Source organism: Aquarana catesbeiana, linkage group LG04 (genome assembly GCF_042186555.1).
Source record: "Aquarana catesbeiana isolate 2022-GZ linkage group LG04, ASM4218655v1, whole genome shotgun sequence".
NCBI lineage: Eukaryota > Metazoa > Chordata > Amphibia > Anura > Ranidae > Aquarana > Aquarana catesbeiana.
Genome location: NC_133327.1, coordinates 409962988 through 409981021, shown reverse-complemented (window position 1 = coordinate 409981021; position 18034 = coordinate 409962988). Strand labels below are relative to the sequence as shown.

The window sequence follows — 18034 nt, the reverse complement described above, 5'->3', positions numbered from 1 at the left end:
AAGCCATTCATGACTGTTAAAACTATTGCTTATAACATTATTATGCCCTATGGGCAAGGTAAAATGTGTTAGATGGGGGTGGCTTTGAATAAAGCCAGCTATGGCTGCTTTTACCTGTTTACTAATGGCTGTGCTAGGTGTTTGGGACATTTCTCTATGCTGATCACACTAGTTTGACACAGTATGCACTGTTGACAAACCCTTGAAATTGTGTCATGCTTATTGCACAGTTGTTTGGTCTGATTGTTTAGTGGACTGGGTAAAGGACAAGACTTACCATTGTCTGGTCTCTATAGATCAATCTAAGCAATGTTCAGACTAATATCAGGCTATAACAAGACACTGGTCACCGCCCACACCCATAACTGGCCTTCACAGTAAGGAGCACATGGAGGGCATATACATACAAGAAAAAGACAATTCCATAGCTCAACTCACCAACCAGTCTGCTGACCAACCAAATTTACCTGTCTAACCGTATGTTAAAGGCAGGGGTTTAGTTAGCACACATTTGCAAACGCATGTGAAAGCTGCAAGGCCTCGTCGAGGCACCCTGTATTACTTGCAGTCCTAACACTAAATTTATAAGTGTCTCCACAGTGGAAGCACATGCATTGAATGGATAGGTGTGAGACAGGTGAGCCAGGAGGCCGCCCTAGCCCCCTTAAAGGGACAGGACACACACTGGACACCCAGCAATAGCAGCAGAGGCGTCCAGTGTGTCCCCGACCCAAATATACAAACGGTAACAAGACACTGGTCACCGCCCACACCCATAACTGGCCTTCACAGTAAGGAGCACATGGAGGGCATATACATACAAGAAAAAGACAATTCCATAGCTCAACTCACCAACCAGTCTGCTGACCAACCAAATTTACCTGTCTAACCGTATGTTAAAGGCAGGGGTTTAGTTAGCACACATTTGCAAACGCATGTGAAAGCTGCAAGGCCTCGTCAAGGCACCCTGTATTACTTGCAGTCCTAACACTAAATTTATAAGTGTCTCCACAGTGGAAGCACATGCATTGAATGGATAGGTGTGAGACAGGTGAGCCAGGAGGCCGCCCTAGCCCCCTTAAAGGGACAGGACACACACTGGACACCCAGCAATAGCAGCAGAGGCGTCCAGTGTGTCCCCGACCCAAATATACAAACGTTTGTTTGTATATTTGCGTTTGCAAATGTGTGCTAACTAAACCCCTGCCTTTAACATACGGTTAGACAGGTACATTTGGTTGGTCAGCAGACTGGTTGGTGAGTTGAGCTATGGAATTGTCTTTTTCTTGTATGTATATGCCCTCCATGTGCTCCTTACTGTGAAGGCCAGTTATGGGTGTGGGCGGTGACCAGTGTCTTGTTACCGTTTGTATATTTGGGTCGGGGACACACTGGACGCCTCTGCTGCTATTGCTGGGTGTCCAGTGTGTGTCCTGTCCCTTTAAGGGGGCTAGGGCGGCCTCCTGGCTCACCTGTCTCACACCTATCCATTCAATGCATGTGCTTCCACTGTGGAGACACTTATAAATTTAGTGTTAGGACTGCAAGTAATACAGGGTGCCTTGACGAGGCCTTGCAGCTTTCACATGCGTTTGCAAATGTGTGCTAACTAAACCCCTGCCTTTAACATACGGTTAGACAGGTAAATTTGGTTGGTCAGCAGACTGGTTGGTGAGTTGAGCTATGGAATTGTCTTTTTCTTGTAATATCAGGCTATGCATGCTGGAAATATTGTTCTGCAGTGTAGCCCTAATAAATTTCCATAAGGAAAGACAGAACATTGTTTAAATGCATGTGATATACAGGTTAACCACAGATGTTTGTAAGAGAATGTAGTAAAACAAATAATGTGTGGCGTTTGCAGAAGGTGTGTACGAACGATAGCACAATTTTGCAGCTGTATATTTAGCTATGAATTGTTCACACTAGAGTACTTCTACGGCTCTTGGCTGCATTCTCCAGTACAGACAAAGTGAATATACAAAATCTCTTTGTCAAATGTGCACCTCTGCATTACAGTGTGGTGCAGAGAAAAGTCCTGCCAGCTGCATTTTTTTAGATTATATTGTTTACCTAATCCATATTTTCCAGGTATTTTGTTGTGCTTGTAGTTCAAGGGTGGGTGATGTCACCTGATATTTTTATTTGACCTTTTAGTAATTGATGTAGCTTGTGATGTAATATGCTGCATGAATAAGGTTGGGTTTGTTCAAAATATGTATTGCTGGCTGCATCCATTCTAAAGCCTAGTACACATGATCAGAAACTCATACAAAAAATACCGCTTTTCGTAGCAATCATACAAAATGCTCGGAGACTAAGGCAGTGCTATAGGAAGTGTCCGGAGAGTGCAAACCTGCTATAGGAGTGATTTGAGACTGGGGAAATGTTTCAGGAGAGTCATTGACTTGATGCATGTTACATCAGGCCACTAGAGATGGCTGCCTTTACAGCCCCACTCACCCTTACATGTTTGTGCCCCCTACAGCCCCCTCAAAGTGTAACTAATCCCACCAATAAAGCAGAACTATATTCAGCTCCTCCAGCAATGCGGTGTCCATAAGAACCCTTGCCAGCCGCTGAAATCTTTGACCAGCCTGGTTCTGAGTTCCAATCTTAGCCATTTTAATATGCAGTGATTTGGGCTCAGTGCAAATTGCAAACAAGAAGGTAAGAATTGCAGAAGAGTCATAATGTTGGGGGAAGTTATCAAAATTGGAGTAGACAGAATCTGGAGCAGCAGGGCATGGCACCCAATCAGCTTCTGTCTTTCATTTTCATAGCTTAACTAAACAAGCTGAAGATAGAAGTTGATTGGGCAGCTGTGCATGGCAACCAGATTTTGTCTGCTCTAGTTTTAATAAATTCCCCTCTGTCTCTTATGCATTAAAAATCCTGCTTGTTCACAAATATTTATCATGTTAAATTCCACTTTAACTGTTTTCCAAACCAGTAACATTCAAGTTACTAGTGTGCTTGTGTTAAGCTCTCTACGTAGCTGTCAAGCCATCAAATGATAACGTGCAGCACCATGGAAACTGCAGATCAAACAGAGGCTAAGATGGAAACCTTCTTGGTTGTAAATGATATTCTTATTATACAGGATTTATATAGTGCCAACATTGAGGGCAGACAGTACAGATACAATTCAATACAGGAGAAATCAGAGGTCCCTGCTCGTTACAGCTTACAGTCTAGAAATAGACAGGTTTAGTTTTGTTTCAGTTTGCTGGATTTTGTAAGCACCAAAAAAAGACCATTTTCTACAGGGGCCACAGGTTAGGCACTACAAGTGCCAAAAGTAATTAGTCTGGACAGTGTGCAGGAGCCTGAAATTGCACCTGTGATCCACCAATCGTGGGTGCAATGCTTTGTATAAAAAAAATACACACCTTTTTTTTTTTTTTTTTTTTTTTTTGCAAAAATATGTGCATTTATTATTATTATTTTTTTATTTTTTTTGTGTGCATTAAAGCCAACAGTCTTTTATTATATTTTTTTGCACTCCTTGAAGATCTACCAGTTTTTTTTTTTTCTTTAAACCATCTATCGTACTCTACATTTTATCATGAGCATACCCAACCTGTATATTTTTTCTTAGGAAGGCTCTGGGCAAGTTCACTTTTGCATTTGACACACTTTTCTGCTTCTGAGAAGTTCATTGTGAGATGTTATAATATTTGGTGTTTTCTTAGCATGGAGATTCCTTTTTAAATCACCATGGATTGCTCTTTTTCTAATGAAGTTCTGTTGCTTTTCTCCTTTTTGATACTAAAAAGGTTTTCAATCTTTGGGCCTCAACATAATCACAAAGAGACAAAATGTGTTTGCTTTTTGGCGCAAGTTCTATGATTCAGTTTTTCCTGTTGAGGTTGTTGCTTTTTTGGATTAAAATGCCTCACTTCTGTGACCTCCAGACAGAGTTGTGCTGAATGCAGAATGATGTAGCTCTTGTTCCAGTGCAACCAGTACAGTAAGCTATTTATGAGCCAGCTGTTGTGCGGGATTGCAGCTGCACAGTGGGTTAGCTGACTGCCAGGCACTCTTGTGTGTTGATCACCATTTAGGCCTCCAGACATAGTGGTGAAGATGGCTATCTTAGAAGCCCTTGACCTTAAGTTACCCATGGACATTGGACAGTGCTTGCCAGGCACACACGGCCAACGTTTATATAAAATAGAATTCCATAAACATTATTAATCTTTATCAAAATTTTTTTTTTTGCAAATTACAACATTGAATACCAGATAGTATTGACTGCAGGCATTGATTGCATGTTCATTTTATGACAGAAAAATAGGTATGATAGATAATTTTTTCATTTGAAGCAGTATGGACAAAATAAGCTTAGTTGGACATTTTCACTTGGAGAAATATGGTGGCTGTCAACGTCGATTTTCTGTATGTGTCAACGCTGCGCTCAGTGCCAATTCAAACACCAAAAATCGTACATTAGGGAGCTGCTTGCAAAATATCCAAATACAAAGATATCCAGATACTTAAGGCAAAGGCTTCATGTACACGGGACGTTTTTACAACCTCTCCTGAATGATTTAACTTGACAGTAACCCACGTTTAAAACGTCCGTTTTGCCGTGTTTACATGCCACGTTTGGCGGCGTTTTGCTGCGTTTGCGTTTAGAAGCGCTTCTAAAGAAAAAAAATATATATTTTTTTTAAATGGCCAAAAACAAAAAAAGCCTATAAACGAAACGCGTTTAGACGCTTCTTTTGGCGTCTAAAACGTCAGAAAACTTCGGCGTCTGAACTCATTTTTTTGCCTTCAAAAAAAGGCCTATGACCGCAACTGCTAAAAACGACAGTAAACGAACCTGTGTACATCATGTACACATAGGATAACATTGAATGAGTTCAGGGGCAGTTGAACAAAAAGTGTCCAACTGCCTCTGAACGTCCGTTTAGCAGTGTACATGGGGCCTAAGTTTACATATTTGCGTTTCTGTGCTGCATCTTTATACTTTAACTACAAGTTTTCTTTACCCCAGAGACCATTTAATATAGATGCTGTTTTTTGGCCACATGCAGATGAGCAATGTCAGGTTTTTTTACTCTTCCTCTATTTTATATTGCCAATGTTTTTTACATTTGTTTTATAGCACTAGCTGATTTCAAAAAGCTTGTAAGGCTTTATGCACATAACCATACAGGGACCGTACAACATTGACATTCCCAAGAACCACTGTTGCCATGTACAGCTAACCATTGAGATGCATTAGAAGAGGCGGCCATACACCGTTGTATTGGGGGTTGCATAAACCACCCACATGTGCACTGACGTATGCTCCAAACACAAATTATGTGTGCATTCAGAGCATGCATCAGTGCACATGTGGGTGCCTTACGCAGCCCCGGAGCACAACAGCTGCCTCTTCTAATGCATCTCAGTGGGATGCTGTACGGCCATGTGCAAAATGCCGAAAGAAAATTCACTATGGTTTTTATTTGCATATGAAGTTTGTGGTAATGCAAGACAATCTGCTGACATGCAACTGTAAGAAATCCACTAGGAATTAACCATCATTATGTTCTAATGTTGTACCAAAATCCTAGAGGCATGCACACTCAAGGGCAAAATTTGGTCACAAGCCAGTCAACCAGCCACTATGCGTTTGGTTTGTGTAACGAAATCTGAACACCTGTAGGAAATCACACAAACATGAGGACAAGGTACAAACTCTATGCAGGCATTGTTGTGCTGAGAATCGATCCTGATGCAGCAAGGTCATAGTGACAATCAATAAATTGCCAAACGTTCCATTAATATAAGAAATGTTTTCAAAAACAAAAGTTAACTGCAGCGTTCACTGCATAGGCTTTAACCTTGCAGACTTTCATTCTGCACTAAAGTGTGTTAGATCATCTTTTATATGGGCATTTCACTTAGTAAAAGTTCATATCATATTTCACATTCGACAAAGCTTGAATAATGTAAAATACTTCCGTTTCCAGGCACACACTGGGAGTTTCTGAACTTTTGTTTACCTACATTGTTATTTGGCAGACAATACTTTTCTTTTTTTCAAAAAATGGCAGAGGGCCAGGGAAGAGAGAGCAGTACAGCTTTTTCTTCATGCTAACGGATTAGTGGTGGACACTTGAGATTTGGTTTAGCCATATAAAATAGTAAAAAATGATATAAATTTTGATTTATAAAGAAGGATTCAATTTTAGAGGGTTTTTGCAATACCTACTGCAAATCCCTACGTTAATTTTATTTGTATTTTATTTTTATTTCGAAGGTACCTGCATAAATTGCCAGCACAATACCAATAGCAAATTAATGTGCAACTCCTTCTGTGTGGCCCCTTTTTTCCACAGGACCAGTAACATAGCCTCTTTATAGGTACCATTAAATCTAATTGGACAGAATTAGGCTGACTGTAGATGAGTGGATATCTCCCTGAGATGGGCAAGGCAGAGAGATGCCCACTTTTGAATCATTGCGTGTTAGATTTGCAATGGTATGTGCATGTATGCTCCAGCTTGCTCACAAAATCTCCCTGTGCAATAATGAGGGCTTCTGACTGCCAATTAGCAAATCCAGTATGTCCCTTATTATGACCTTATTATCACAACAGATATTCAAAACCAGGATCATCACTTGCTTTTCTCATGTAATATATGGTATAGCAGCCATACATGTTAAGATTTCTCTCACCCAGCTCCATGTGCTGAAATGAAGAAATGTGTACATTCCCCCATCCATTCTAAGCAACGTGGATGCTGGAATCTTTGCTGCTGTTATTGTATTCTGATATCAGAATACCAAAACAATGACCATCTATCAATGACATCTGATTGCAGTTGCTGAAAATTTTTCGTTATGCCCTTTGGATTTTCAGATCAAAGTTGTCAAGCCAGTTGCTGTTGTCAGGGCCACCAACAGCTCGAACTTTGGCCAAATTGGGCGAAAGAGATGTATATAGCCAGCATAAGTCTAGTGAGCAAGCCTAAAACCCAACATTTAGCCAATTTTTTCCAAGTTTGGATGGAGTTAGGAAAGATTCAGAAAGTCTTCTATCAGTTTTTTATCAGTGTGTGACTGTACTGAGTAGATTTTGTAACACTAGGGACATAATTGATGAGCATGGTGGTCACTTGGACAGGAAACCATTGATAATAAGCCTTCTTTATGTTATTGTTGCTAGTCGTGTCCTCATTAGAGAGATCTCTTAAATGGAGACACGGGTAGCAATAAAACCTGACAAAGGGTTTAAAAATTAATTTTTCAGCTTCAGTCGAGCTTACAGTATATCTAAAGCTAAAACTTTTTTTTTAAGGGAACTAGGTAATGGTAAAACCCCAGACAATTTTTTAATTTTTTAAAATTTTTTCTTGTCTGTGTACCTGTGGAGGGTTTTTGCTTTGCTTCCTGTTTCAAGTTGCAACAGGAAGTCAGAGGAGATAAGCATATCCACTCCAAAGTAAGCAATGTTTTAGCTGTCACTGGAAAAACTGTCCCCTTTGGAAAAGTTCCCCTTCACTTCTGACACAGCCTTTTTGCTCACTATTTATCCTGTTGACAATGGTCAGGAGGTAAAATAGGATTTATCACACCAGCAGGACACAGAAATAAAGCCCTGAGAAATGTTCTAAACATTTCCTACTCTATCCAAAACAAGGTAACAAAGAATACATCAAACCTGTGCTTTACCCATGCCTGAGGGAAACGACTAGTTTTCTTTATTATCAAATATTCATCTTTCCTTTGCTCTCCCGCTGCTCCATTCAGCGGGAGAGATCCGATGCTTACGAGGTGATTACCGTCAGCTTTCCTTCATTAACGGTTTCCTAAAGGTGGTCGATGAAGGAGAAGTTGACAGTAATGACGGCACATGTATCGGCATCAGAGTTCTTTTTAATCACTCTGCTGAAGCATGGGAAAGAAAGCACCTCTGTTTACAAATATAACAGATTTTAGCAGTTATCCCAGCACTGGACTTTGTTCCTACTTGGTTTAGAGCTGCACGATTAATCGTCAAGAATCGTTATCACGATCTTGACTAAAGTGTTAACTAATTCTTTCTATACAAAGAATTCTCTTTGCTCTTCTGAAGCCATAGCCGTCAAAAGAAATGAAGACAAAACTTGGCAGTCTGCCAAGAATCAAAACATTCTTTATCAGTTGAACTTAAGTATAAGGCCCCTTTCACGCTGGGGCGGTTTGCAGGCGCTATTTCTGACATTTGTTGGTTTCAAGATAAAAATGTTTTTTTTTTTTTGCTAGAAAATTACTTAGAACACCCAAACATTATATATATATATATATATATATATATATATATATAATTTTTTTTAGTGGACACCCGAGAGAATAAAATGGTGGTTGTGCAGCCGTCTTTCAAATGCAATTTTTTTGGAAAAAATTACTTTAATGAATTTAATAAAAAAAACTAACCAGTAAAGATAGCCCATTTTTCTTTGTATAATGTGCAAGATTTTACGTTGCGAGAATCATGAGAGAATCGTGATCTTTTTATTCTAAGCAAAATAATCGTGATTCTCATTTTGGCCGGAATCGTGCAGCTCTAACTTGGTTACCGATCACATGGAAAATAGAGACTGAATTTAAAACGGGATCACTCCCATTGGTACTGTGCTTGTTTCTGTTGCCATTTATAATTATATACTTGTCATAATTTCCTTTCCTGGTGCCTATTAATGGCAACATACAAATGGTTGGTGTTAGGATGAACACTGGAGCGGGCAGAATCAAAATGACTTTGGGATTCCTGTAACAGTCTTAGCCTTTGTCGACTTTATGAACATGGCCTGAGAGCCTCTCCAACCTCTTCTAAAACCTTTCCTTGGATGATAGGATCTTGCATCTCTTATTTCTTTGGTGTAATGTGTTTCTGGGAGGAAACCCTTTCCTCCTTTTATCCTAAGGAGTTAGCCCACTTTTTCCTCCAATAGCTCTGTTGATGGCTTTCTCCAGGTTGTCACCAAAAAGCGTGTTGCCATCTTAAGGTGTGCAACATCAGATCCTAAACCTTAGAGGAGGGGTGCCTTCTTTACAGTTAACTGCGTACAGCATAGCCCTGACAGTACAACAAATTCAGTTAAAGGAGTTGTAAAGGCAGGAGGTTTTTTATCTGAATGCATTCTGTGCATTCAGATAAAAAACCTTCTGTGTGTAGCAGCCCCCCCAGCACCCCCAATGACCTACCTGACCTCCTCCTCTCTCCAACAATGTCCATGATCCCCTCAGCCATCCTGTACACTCCTCCTGATTGGCTGAGACAGAGCAGCGGCGTTTTGGCTCCAGTGGCTGTCAGTCAGCCAGCCAATCAGGGGAGAGGGGGGCAGGGCCAGGTCTGGGCTCCGTGTCTGAATGGATACATGGAGCTATGACTCAGCTTGGGTGACAACCTGTAACAAGCTACTGGCTGAGGGGCACTCAAAGGAGGGAGGGACTAGGAGCAACAGAGAGGGACCCGAGAAGAGGCGGATCCAAGCTGCTCTGTGCAAAAACAACTGCACAGAGGAAGTAAGTATAACATGTTTGGTATTTTTTTTTTTTTTTAAAGCAAGCCTTTACAATCACTTTAATTAGAGGCTTGGCTATAAAATTGGATGCAAGCTTTAAAGCGGTATTAAACCCAAAACCAAAAATGTAATACAATTTTCATTTTTGAGCCCCCCCCCTATATGTTTTCACCTGATGATCTGGCCAGTAACACACCACCTGTATTTGAGTGCCCCCCACTCTATATTAATGAGCACAGAGGAACCTTTGGACAGCAGTTTTGTTAATCTGAGGGCAGGGGAGTGTTAGGCATACTAACAGATTTAAATACACTAACAAATTAAGTCCAAATCCAGCTAATACTTTACAACAAACCGTTTTTCTCCTTTTTGGCCCCTTTCAGACAGAGCGGAATTCGTCAAGCGTATCCACCTGCTCAATGGGGGAGCTCTCCGCTGAGCAGGTAGATGACAGGCCTGTGTCTGCTCCACTATGCAGACTGGACATGGACGCAGCCCGCTTTTTTCTATGGGGCAATCAGATGGACCATCCGACTCTCATCCGATCCGCCGAATGGATGGGGAACTTATCCCCATCTGTCTGTTCTTAGCTGACCGGGTCAGATGCCAGTGGGTGTCAGTGGACACATGTCCGCTGGCAGCCGCCGTTCCATTAAGAACCCAGGGGGGTTCCGATCGGGTCCCTCTGTAAAACGGACAGGCGTACCCAATTGGTCCGCTGGTGTGAAAGAGGCTATTGGGTAAATGTTTTACATAAAAGCTGATCATTGTAAGCACTCCTGCCAGTGTTAAATGATTTGTCTCATCCCTAAAAATGATAAATCTGGGAAGAGGGCTTGTTATTTTGAAAAACAACAAACATACTGGCTGGATCACATTTAAGAATTGGTAAGCTGCAATATAATACATGTTTGCTTTTTGGTTTAATACTGCTTAAAAAAAAAAAAAAAAAAGTCTCCCGAAGGGTAATGTCATAATGTGCTAGTATACACCGCATGCTAGCACATTATGACAGACTTACCTGTGAAACAGAGCCCCCCCAGCGGCATGCTGTCACAGCTGACAGGGAATCCATCTTCACTAGGTCCTCCAGGTTCGTGGGCTCTGGCTATTTGAATTGCCAAGCCACAGTTACGTCGCTCCCGCGCATGCCGTCCAGTGAGAGCACAGTGCGCATGCGCCAGTGATGTCACCGTTTGCTTCACATGCAAATATCTCCTAAACAGTACATGTTTAGGCAATATTTACTGTACCTACAAGTAAGCCTTATTATATGCTTACCTGTAGGTACAAAGCAACAGAGGGAGTTTACGCCCACTTTAACTCATCTAGTGCTGTGGTAATTTGAGCTAGGTCTATGTCCTATTTTAGTGCAGACTCACAATTATCCATGTCCTTATTGCTCTTGAAATGTTCACGTCATCACTGGCCTGCATGCTGCCCCTGCCACCTGATAAATTCTTTTAACATCCTGAGTAGTAGTCCTAGCCAGTGTCATTATAGTTACATCTACAACTGGAAGGAACATCATACAGGAAGAGGGGAAATATAGTTATTCTGTTTTGCCCTGTATGAGCAAAGTATGTGTTCCATGTAAGCAAACTGACATGGGGTTGTGATGGCACTTATTGTTTCCTAGAACAGCTTATGTCATGATAGTTCCTTGGAGGCATCCTATATGGTGGTTCACTTTTCCTTTTATGATGTTGAAGACCGCTTTTGAACAGTGGTCCTTTCTTTTTGCATTCAGTCTACGTAGTAAAGAATGTTAGGGCTGGTTCACATCTTAATGTCTGCATTCTGGATGCATTTCTGCTTTTGCCTTTTTTTCCCCTCTTTCTTTCCTTCATCTCTATTGAGGACATGTGCTTTTTGCCACGTTCCAGATTCTACCATGCAGAAAAAATGCATAATGTTCTACATTTGTTGACTACACTGCATTGGAGTGAACATGTTCCACATTTGTTAACTACACTGCACTGGTGTGAACATGTTCCACATTTGTTGAAGGTACTGCTCTGGTGTGAACTAGGGCTATTGGAATCCATGTTAAACACTGTCCATGTGTTTTTTGATGTATGATAAAAACTCCCTGGACTACATCTGGTGTGAACCCAACCCAAGGCAGCCCAACGATGGGTTGCAGGAAAGAAATTTGCATGATTTCCCCGTCAACACACACTGACAGGGGAATCCCTCCTGCTGAGCAATTGTCTTCCCCCGAGGCGGGGTTAGGCAGGGGAAGCCATCCCTGCCGGGAGAAGACATTGATTATTGCTAGCGGCTATAGCAGCCGATTGCGATAATCGAAAGTGAATCCAGCAGACTGGTTGTACCCAAGTTGATCAATCCATCAACTTGGACATTCTTCCTGTCCATTAATGGTTCAAATTTCAGCCGGTTTTTACTGAATCAGCTGAGATTCGAACAGTGTATGGCCGGCCTTACTGTCTAGTCAATTTTCAATTTCTGTATTTGAACAGTCACTATACTCTACTGACTTATCCAGTGTCTTTCTTCTCATTTCAGAACTGGCTGGATCCTGCAAAGGAAATTAAGAGGCAAATTAGAAGTAAGTGTTTTCTATTTTAATTCCCGGCATATAAACCTTTTCTTTTTTCTTTTTTTGTACAGTAGTATTTGTTTATAAACTAATGGATAATTTCACTTGGATATGACTTTATTCCAGTGATCCTAGAATGATGTGTGATGTGGTAATAACACTTTGTAACATTTTTTTTTTCTGTTGGATTTTATATGTGGCATATTTAAAGATAACCGATACTTTGAATTATGTTGTAGACATCATTTTTTGTGCTTAAATGTGAAATCTTTTCTTAGATCGGGGGTTTTCAAACTACAGCCAGTGGGCCACATCCAGGCTACTACAGGATTTTTTATGTCCCCCAGTTGGGGTCAATGGCCTATCCCTTTGCACAGATTGACAATTCAGATCATCAGAGGCTGCCTTTGGTCTCTGCTTCCACCTAATGTATAAGGGGACTATGATGGGGAACCCAACGCAAGGAGTCTAATGGGGACCCTGATGTAAGTGGGGATTCTAATAGAGACCCTGATGTAAGGGGGACCCTGATGTGATGGAGAACACATTAATTTATAAAAGTAAATTTTTATGGTCCGAAAATATTTGTAAAATATAAAATGTGGCCCTTCTACTAAAATGTTTGGAGACCCCTGCTATAGATGACTGCTATCACACCTTCATACCTTTCCCATCTATATAGATGAGATTGAGGTTAATATTTCTAGCTGTTATTTCAGAGGTGTACTTATTTTGGGATCGTCATACACATACAAAAAGAAAAGTTTACGGTCTAGAAATAAGGTCCAGCCTTTTTGCCCTTAAAGTGGATGTAAACCCGAAAAACGTGTTTTTTTTTTTTTTTTGTGTTTTTTTTATATATATATATATATATCTATATATATATATCTATATATATATAGATATATATATCATACTGTAGAGTATAAGATTTCCTATCATTTGAGTCCAGTCTTGCCACACAGAGTTAATCCATCTCTGAGCAATCCTCTTTTATTGTTCAGTGAGACAATTCTTGACAAACTGAGAAGAACTTTGTCAAATCCTCCCCCTTGCTGTGAGTGACAGGTGATTTACATCTCATGCACTAGCCTAAGACATGCAGTATTTTTAAATTCCCTCCCCCACTCCTTTCTTCTGCAGCTCTGCAAGGATTGGCTGTTCCACACCTCAGCATGATTTGGCATGCTGAAGTCATGTGGTTACTTTCCTGTCTTTTCACTGGATGTTAGAGATCATAGCAGAAGTTCAGTTAGAAATACACAGGAGAAAATGCATATTGACAAGGGGAGTGTAGAGGTGGGCGGGGAGTCTTCTGACATCACGACTCCACCCACTGAGCTCCAGACAACAGACCCACCCACAGAATCTGCAGTTTTTCGGGTCTAATAACAGACAGAGGGGAGACATTTGACAGGTAAAGATACATCCAAGAGGCATGTATATCCTTATAGATAACCCCTATGGCAGTAGTTTAGAAAGGATGACGTTGGGTTTACATCCACTTTAAATTCATTTGCATTGCTGTTTGCCCTTTATTATATATCTTTTGGTTTTTGAGGTTTGCTTGTCCTTTACTGACCATAAAGTATTTAAGGCAGTACATGGATGTTTTGATTTTCTTTTCTGCATCCACAGGTACATTGGGGGGCATTCCTCCTGCAGAGCTATCCGCATGCCGACCAGCCGCTCGGCTGTGCGAATCGCTGTCATGATACGTCGGTACCATTGACGGGCACTAGCGCGCCCCCTGCTCGCCCCCCGAGTCTATGCGGGTGCCCGGTGGTCTCGATCACCATCGGGCTCCTGCAATGGCTCGGGTCACACGCGGAGAAACCCGGAACTGTGTGTGTAAACAGTTTCTGGTTCTCTGAGGGGAGAACTGACAGATCCTCTGTTCATACAGAGTATGAACAGAAGATCTGTTAGTTTCCCTGCACGGTCCACATCCCCCTTCAGTTAGAACACTTCCTAGGACACACATTAACCCCTTCACTGCCCCCTAGTGTTAACTCCTTCACTGCCAGTGACATTTTTACAGTAATCAATGCATTTTTAATCGCACTGATCGCTGTATTAATGCCAGTGGTTCCAAAAATGTGTCAAAATTGTCTGACGTGTCCGCCATAATGTCGCAGTCACAATAAAAATCCCTGATCGCCGCCATTACTAGTAAAAAAAAAAAAAAAAAATTCATAAAAATGCCATAAAACGACCCCCTATTTTGTAGACGCTAAAACTTTTGTGCAAACCAATCAATATACGCTTATTGCGATATATTTTATTTATTTTTTTTACCAAAAATATGTAGAAGAATACGTATCGGACTAAACTGAGGGGGAAAAAAAATGTTTTTTATATATTTTTTGGGGATATTTTTTATCGCAAAAAGTAAAAAATTATGGTTTTTATTTCAAAATTGTCGCTTTTTTTTGTTTATAGCGCAAAAAATAAAAACCGCAGAAGTGATCAAATACCACCAAAAGAAAGCTTTATTTGTGGGGAAAAAAGGACGTTGATTTTGTTTGGGAGCTACATCGCACGACCACGCAATTGTCAGTTAAAGCGACGCAGTGCCGAATCGCAAAAAGTGCTCTGCTCTTTGGCCAGCCAAATGGTCTGGGGCTGAAGTGGCTATTGTGTTCTCCTGGCAAGGGGGCATGGGGAGCTGTCCCTGCCGGGAGAACACTTAATTATTGCTAGCAGCTATAGCCACTACCAATAATCGCATTCTAGAAATCGAACATGCTAGTTGTACCCAAGTTTATCCATCCATCGACTTGGGGACAGTCAGCCTTTCTATAGGCTGTTCGAATCTCGGCCGATCCCTGCTGAACCGGCTGAGATTTGATCCATCTATGGCAGGTTTTAGTAATACCAATGGATCAATTTGTTAAAGCAAAAGAGAGATGATGAAGAGCTAAAAAATTATTTTCTACTTTACAGGCATCATAATGATTGATTGTTGCTCAATATAAAGTACTGCACTTTTTATATTGATGTTTATCTTGTTTAAGAAATCTAGTATAATGTAGAGATGGTCATTGTATTAGGAAACCGATTGAGAGGAAAACCTTCATACTTTCTTGGTTCATGATATACTTGATTTAAATAAAAACATAGCAGTGCTAAGTCCTGTGTAAGTAACTCACACAGTGCGTTTTACAGCCGCTTTTATCAACGTCAAACGTTTTTTTACACCTTTTAAACGCCTCTTCATGTTATTGTATGTGTTCATGTACACATAGGCTTTTAGTGGCATAGAAATTTTCAAGCTGCAAAAAAAACCCAGGGCCAGTGCATTGTGGAGCAGCAGCGTTACAGCTGTAAAAACGCCTGATGTGGCTAAACGCGTGTTAACGCTGTATACAGCGTTAGGCCATGTCAGCCATTTTTAGGCTGTAGTAATTGGATTTGGGAGTGGAAAAAAGAAAAGGTCAGAGAAACGCTGCTAAATGATAATGCGGCTAAATGCGCTTTACCACCAATGCAAAACGCTTCTAAAAGCAGGTTTTTACTGCTGCTTATCTGGTGTCAGTACTGGCTTTATGGCTCCTTTTTTTTTTTTTAACACCCTATGTGCATAAGGCCTTACTTTTTTACATTCTGGTTGAGAGATCGTAAAGGACAACTGCACCTGTACATTAAGCATGCATGCTGTGACCCCCTGCAAAATTTAGCTTGCTCATAGGAATGAATGGGATTGGACGTTTTTGTTGAGAATGCTGTGTATTGCCAGGCAGGGCTGCATAGAGAAGGTCGCTGGAACAAGGAGAAAGGTAAATATTTTACGAAGTGGGCTGCAGTCAGGGGGTTCAGGGATAAATTGAAGGAAAACTGTACAAAAAGCCAGTAGAGCTGCACAATTCTGGCCAAAATGAGAATCACGATTTTTTTGCTTAGAATTAAAAGATTATGATTCTCACGACATAAAATCTTTCACATTATACAAAAAATGGGCTAACTTTACTGGTTTAGTTTTTTTTTTAATTCATTAATGTAATTTTTTCCCAAAAAATTGCATTTGAAAGATCACTGCGCAAATACAGTATGACATAAAATATTGCAACAACCACCATTTTATTCTCTAGAGTGTCTACTAAAAAAAAAATATATAATGTTTGGGGGTTCTAAGTAATTTTCTAGCAAAAAAAATGATTTTAACTTGAAACCAACAAATGTCAGAAAAAGGTTTAGTGTTTAAGTGGTTAAACTTTTTTTTCACTTACACACAAAGTCTATTCCATTGACAAATTGTTACAATATTTATACTTAAGTTCAATTGATAAAGAATATTGTGATTCTCGGCAGACTGCCCGTTTTTTTCGTTCCTTAGGCCCCTTTCACACGGGGCTGTCCGTTTTTACTCCTCTGCTTGCTCAGCGGGGATCGCTCCGTTGATCCCCGCTGAGACGGCGGGTGACAAGTCCGTCTCTGCACTCTGTGCATGGATGGACCTGTCAGAGAGACCGCTCTCCTCTATGGGGGGGGATCGGATGATTACGGACCGTCTGTCAGTTTTCATCCGATCCGCCAGACAGATGGAAAATAGGACATCCATCCGTCTGGATTTATCGGATCTGGGCAGATCAGATGTCGGATCTGGGCAGAGCAGATAGAGGTGTATGGAATGACCGTTCAGATCCGCCTGAAAAAAACTGACAAGGTGGATCTGAACGGTCCGCACATGTGAAAGGGGCCTTTCTTTTGACGGCTGTGGTTTCAGAAGAGCATAGAGAATTCCTTGCATAGCAAGAATCGTGAAACACTTTAGTCAAGATTGCAACGGAAAAAAATTGCGATAACGATTCTCGGTCATTGGCATTAGGCTATCTTCAGATAAAAAAAGACTGCATGGACATCGCTCTATGGAAACCCCCCCCCCCCCCCCAACACTCCCAGCTTGCCTTAGTTTTTTGCTAGTGTACTTAGGTGTTGAACCTGTTCCCTATACTGAAAGAAGCTTACCTACTTCCAGTGGCGGTTTTGTTTCTCACTTTCGTTACTATCGTTATGATTCTCCTATTAAGATTCTTGCTGCACCATCTGCAGCTTTCAGATTGGTTGACTTCTTGGCAGAGGCTTGGGGGACTGTACCTAGGCTGGCTCATAATGTTGCTGCAATGCACTGGATCATGCTGTAGGTGCTCCTCTTGGCACAGGAAGTAAGCCACGGGGTGCTTTACAAGTGTAGGACTATGGTCTGCTAATAGCAGAGCTGTGCCTGAAGAACTCTGTGGGGGTATAAACAGACTTGGGGGGCACACCCTAAAAATGTGTTTATATTCAAGATGGTGCTGCTATAAGACCAACAAACAGAACAAAATAGATTTTAGCGCACACATACAAAAATTACATTGAATACTGCAAGGCTATTTAAAACACCTGAACATATTGAAAAATATGGGGATTTGGTCACACTATATGGCCATACAGTGCTAAGCCCACTACTGCTTCAATGTACCTCTTTATCAGTGGTTCCTACACTAATCATAGAATGAAAGATCCTGCATCTCAACCATGGGAGACAAACTCCTCTTTATGGGAGAACTATAAGGAGGACTCCTATAACAGAGGTGGGCACTAATAAGGGGTAATGGGGGAGTGGGGTGATCCAACCCAAGGGATCTGGTCAGGACCCTCAACATACAGACTTGGGGGGGGGGCACACCCTACATTCAAGATGGTGCTGCTATAAGACCGGCAAACAGAACAAAATAGATTATAGCGCACACATACAAAAATGACATTGAATCTTGCAAGGCTATTTAAAACACCTGAACATATTCAAAAATATGGGGATTTGTTCACACCATGTGGCCATATTGCTAAGCCCACTACTGCATTTAAAGTACATTTTCCCTGTGGGGGTATGCCCATCATGGAGGACAAAGCCAGGATAGAATATATCTCCCCTTTAAACCAGTCTGCAAAGGCTTCAAGAGTGAGTACATGGCAAAAG

At 41.1% G+C, this 18034-nt stretch overlaps 1 protein-coding gene across 19 annotated transcripts in view; it reads left to right on the top strand.

Moving 5' to 3' along the window:
• Window positions 1-18034, top strand: part of EPB41L2 (erythrocyte membrane protein band 4.1 like 2) — a 365575-nt gene that overhangs the window by 193639 nt on the left and 153902 nt on the right. For all 19 annotated transcript variants that reach the window (XM_073627268.1, XM_073627272.1, XM_073627278.1 and 16 more), the window contains one exon: window positions 12039-12081. In XM_073627268.1, coding sequence (XP_073483369.1) covers window positions 12039-12081 — 43 coding nt within the window. The remainder of the gene's footprint in view (window positions 1-12038; window positions 12082-18034) is intronic.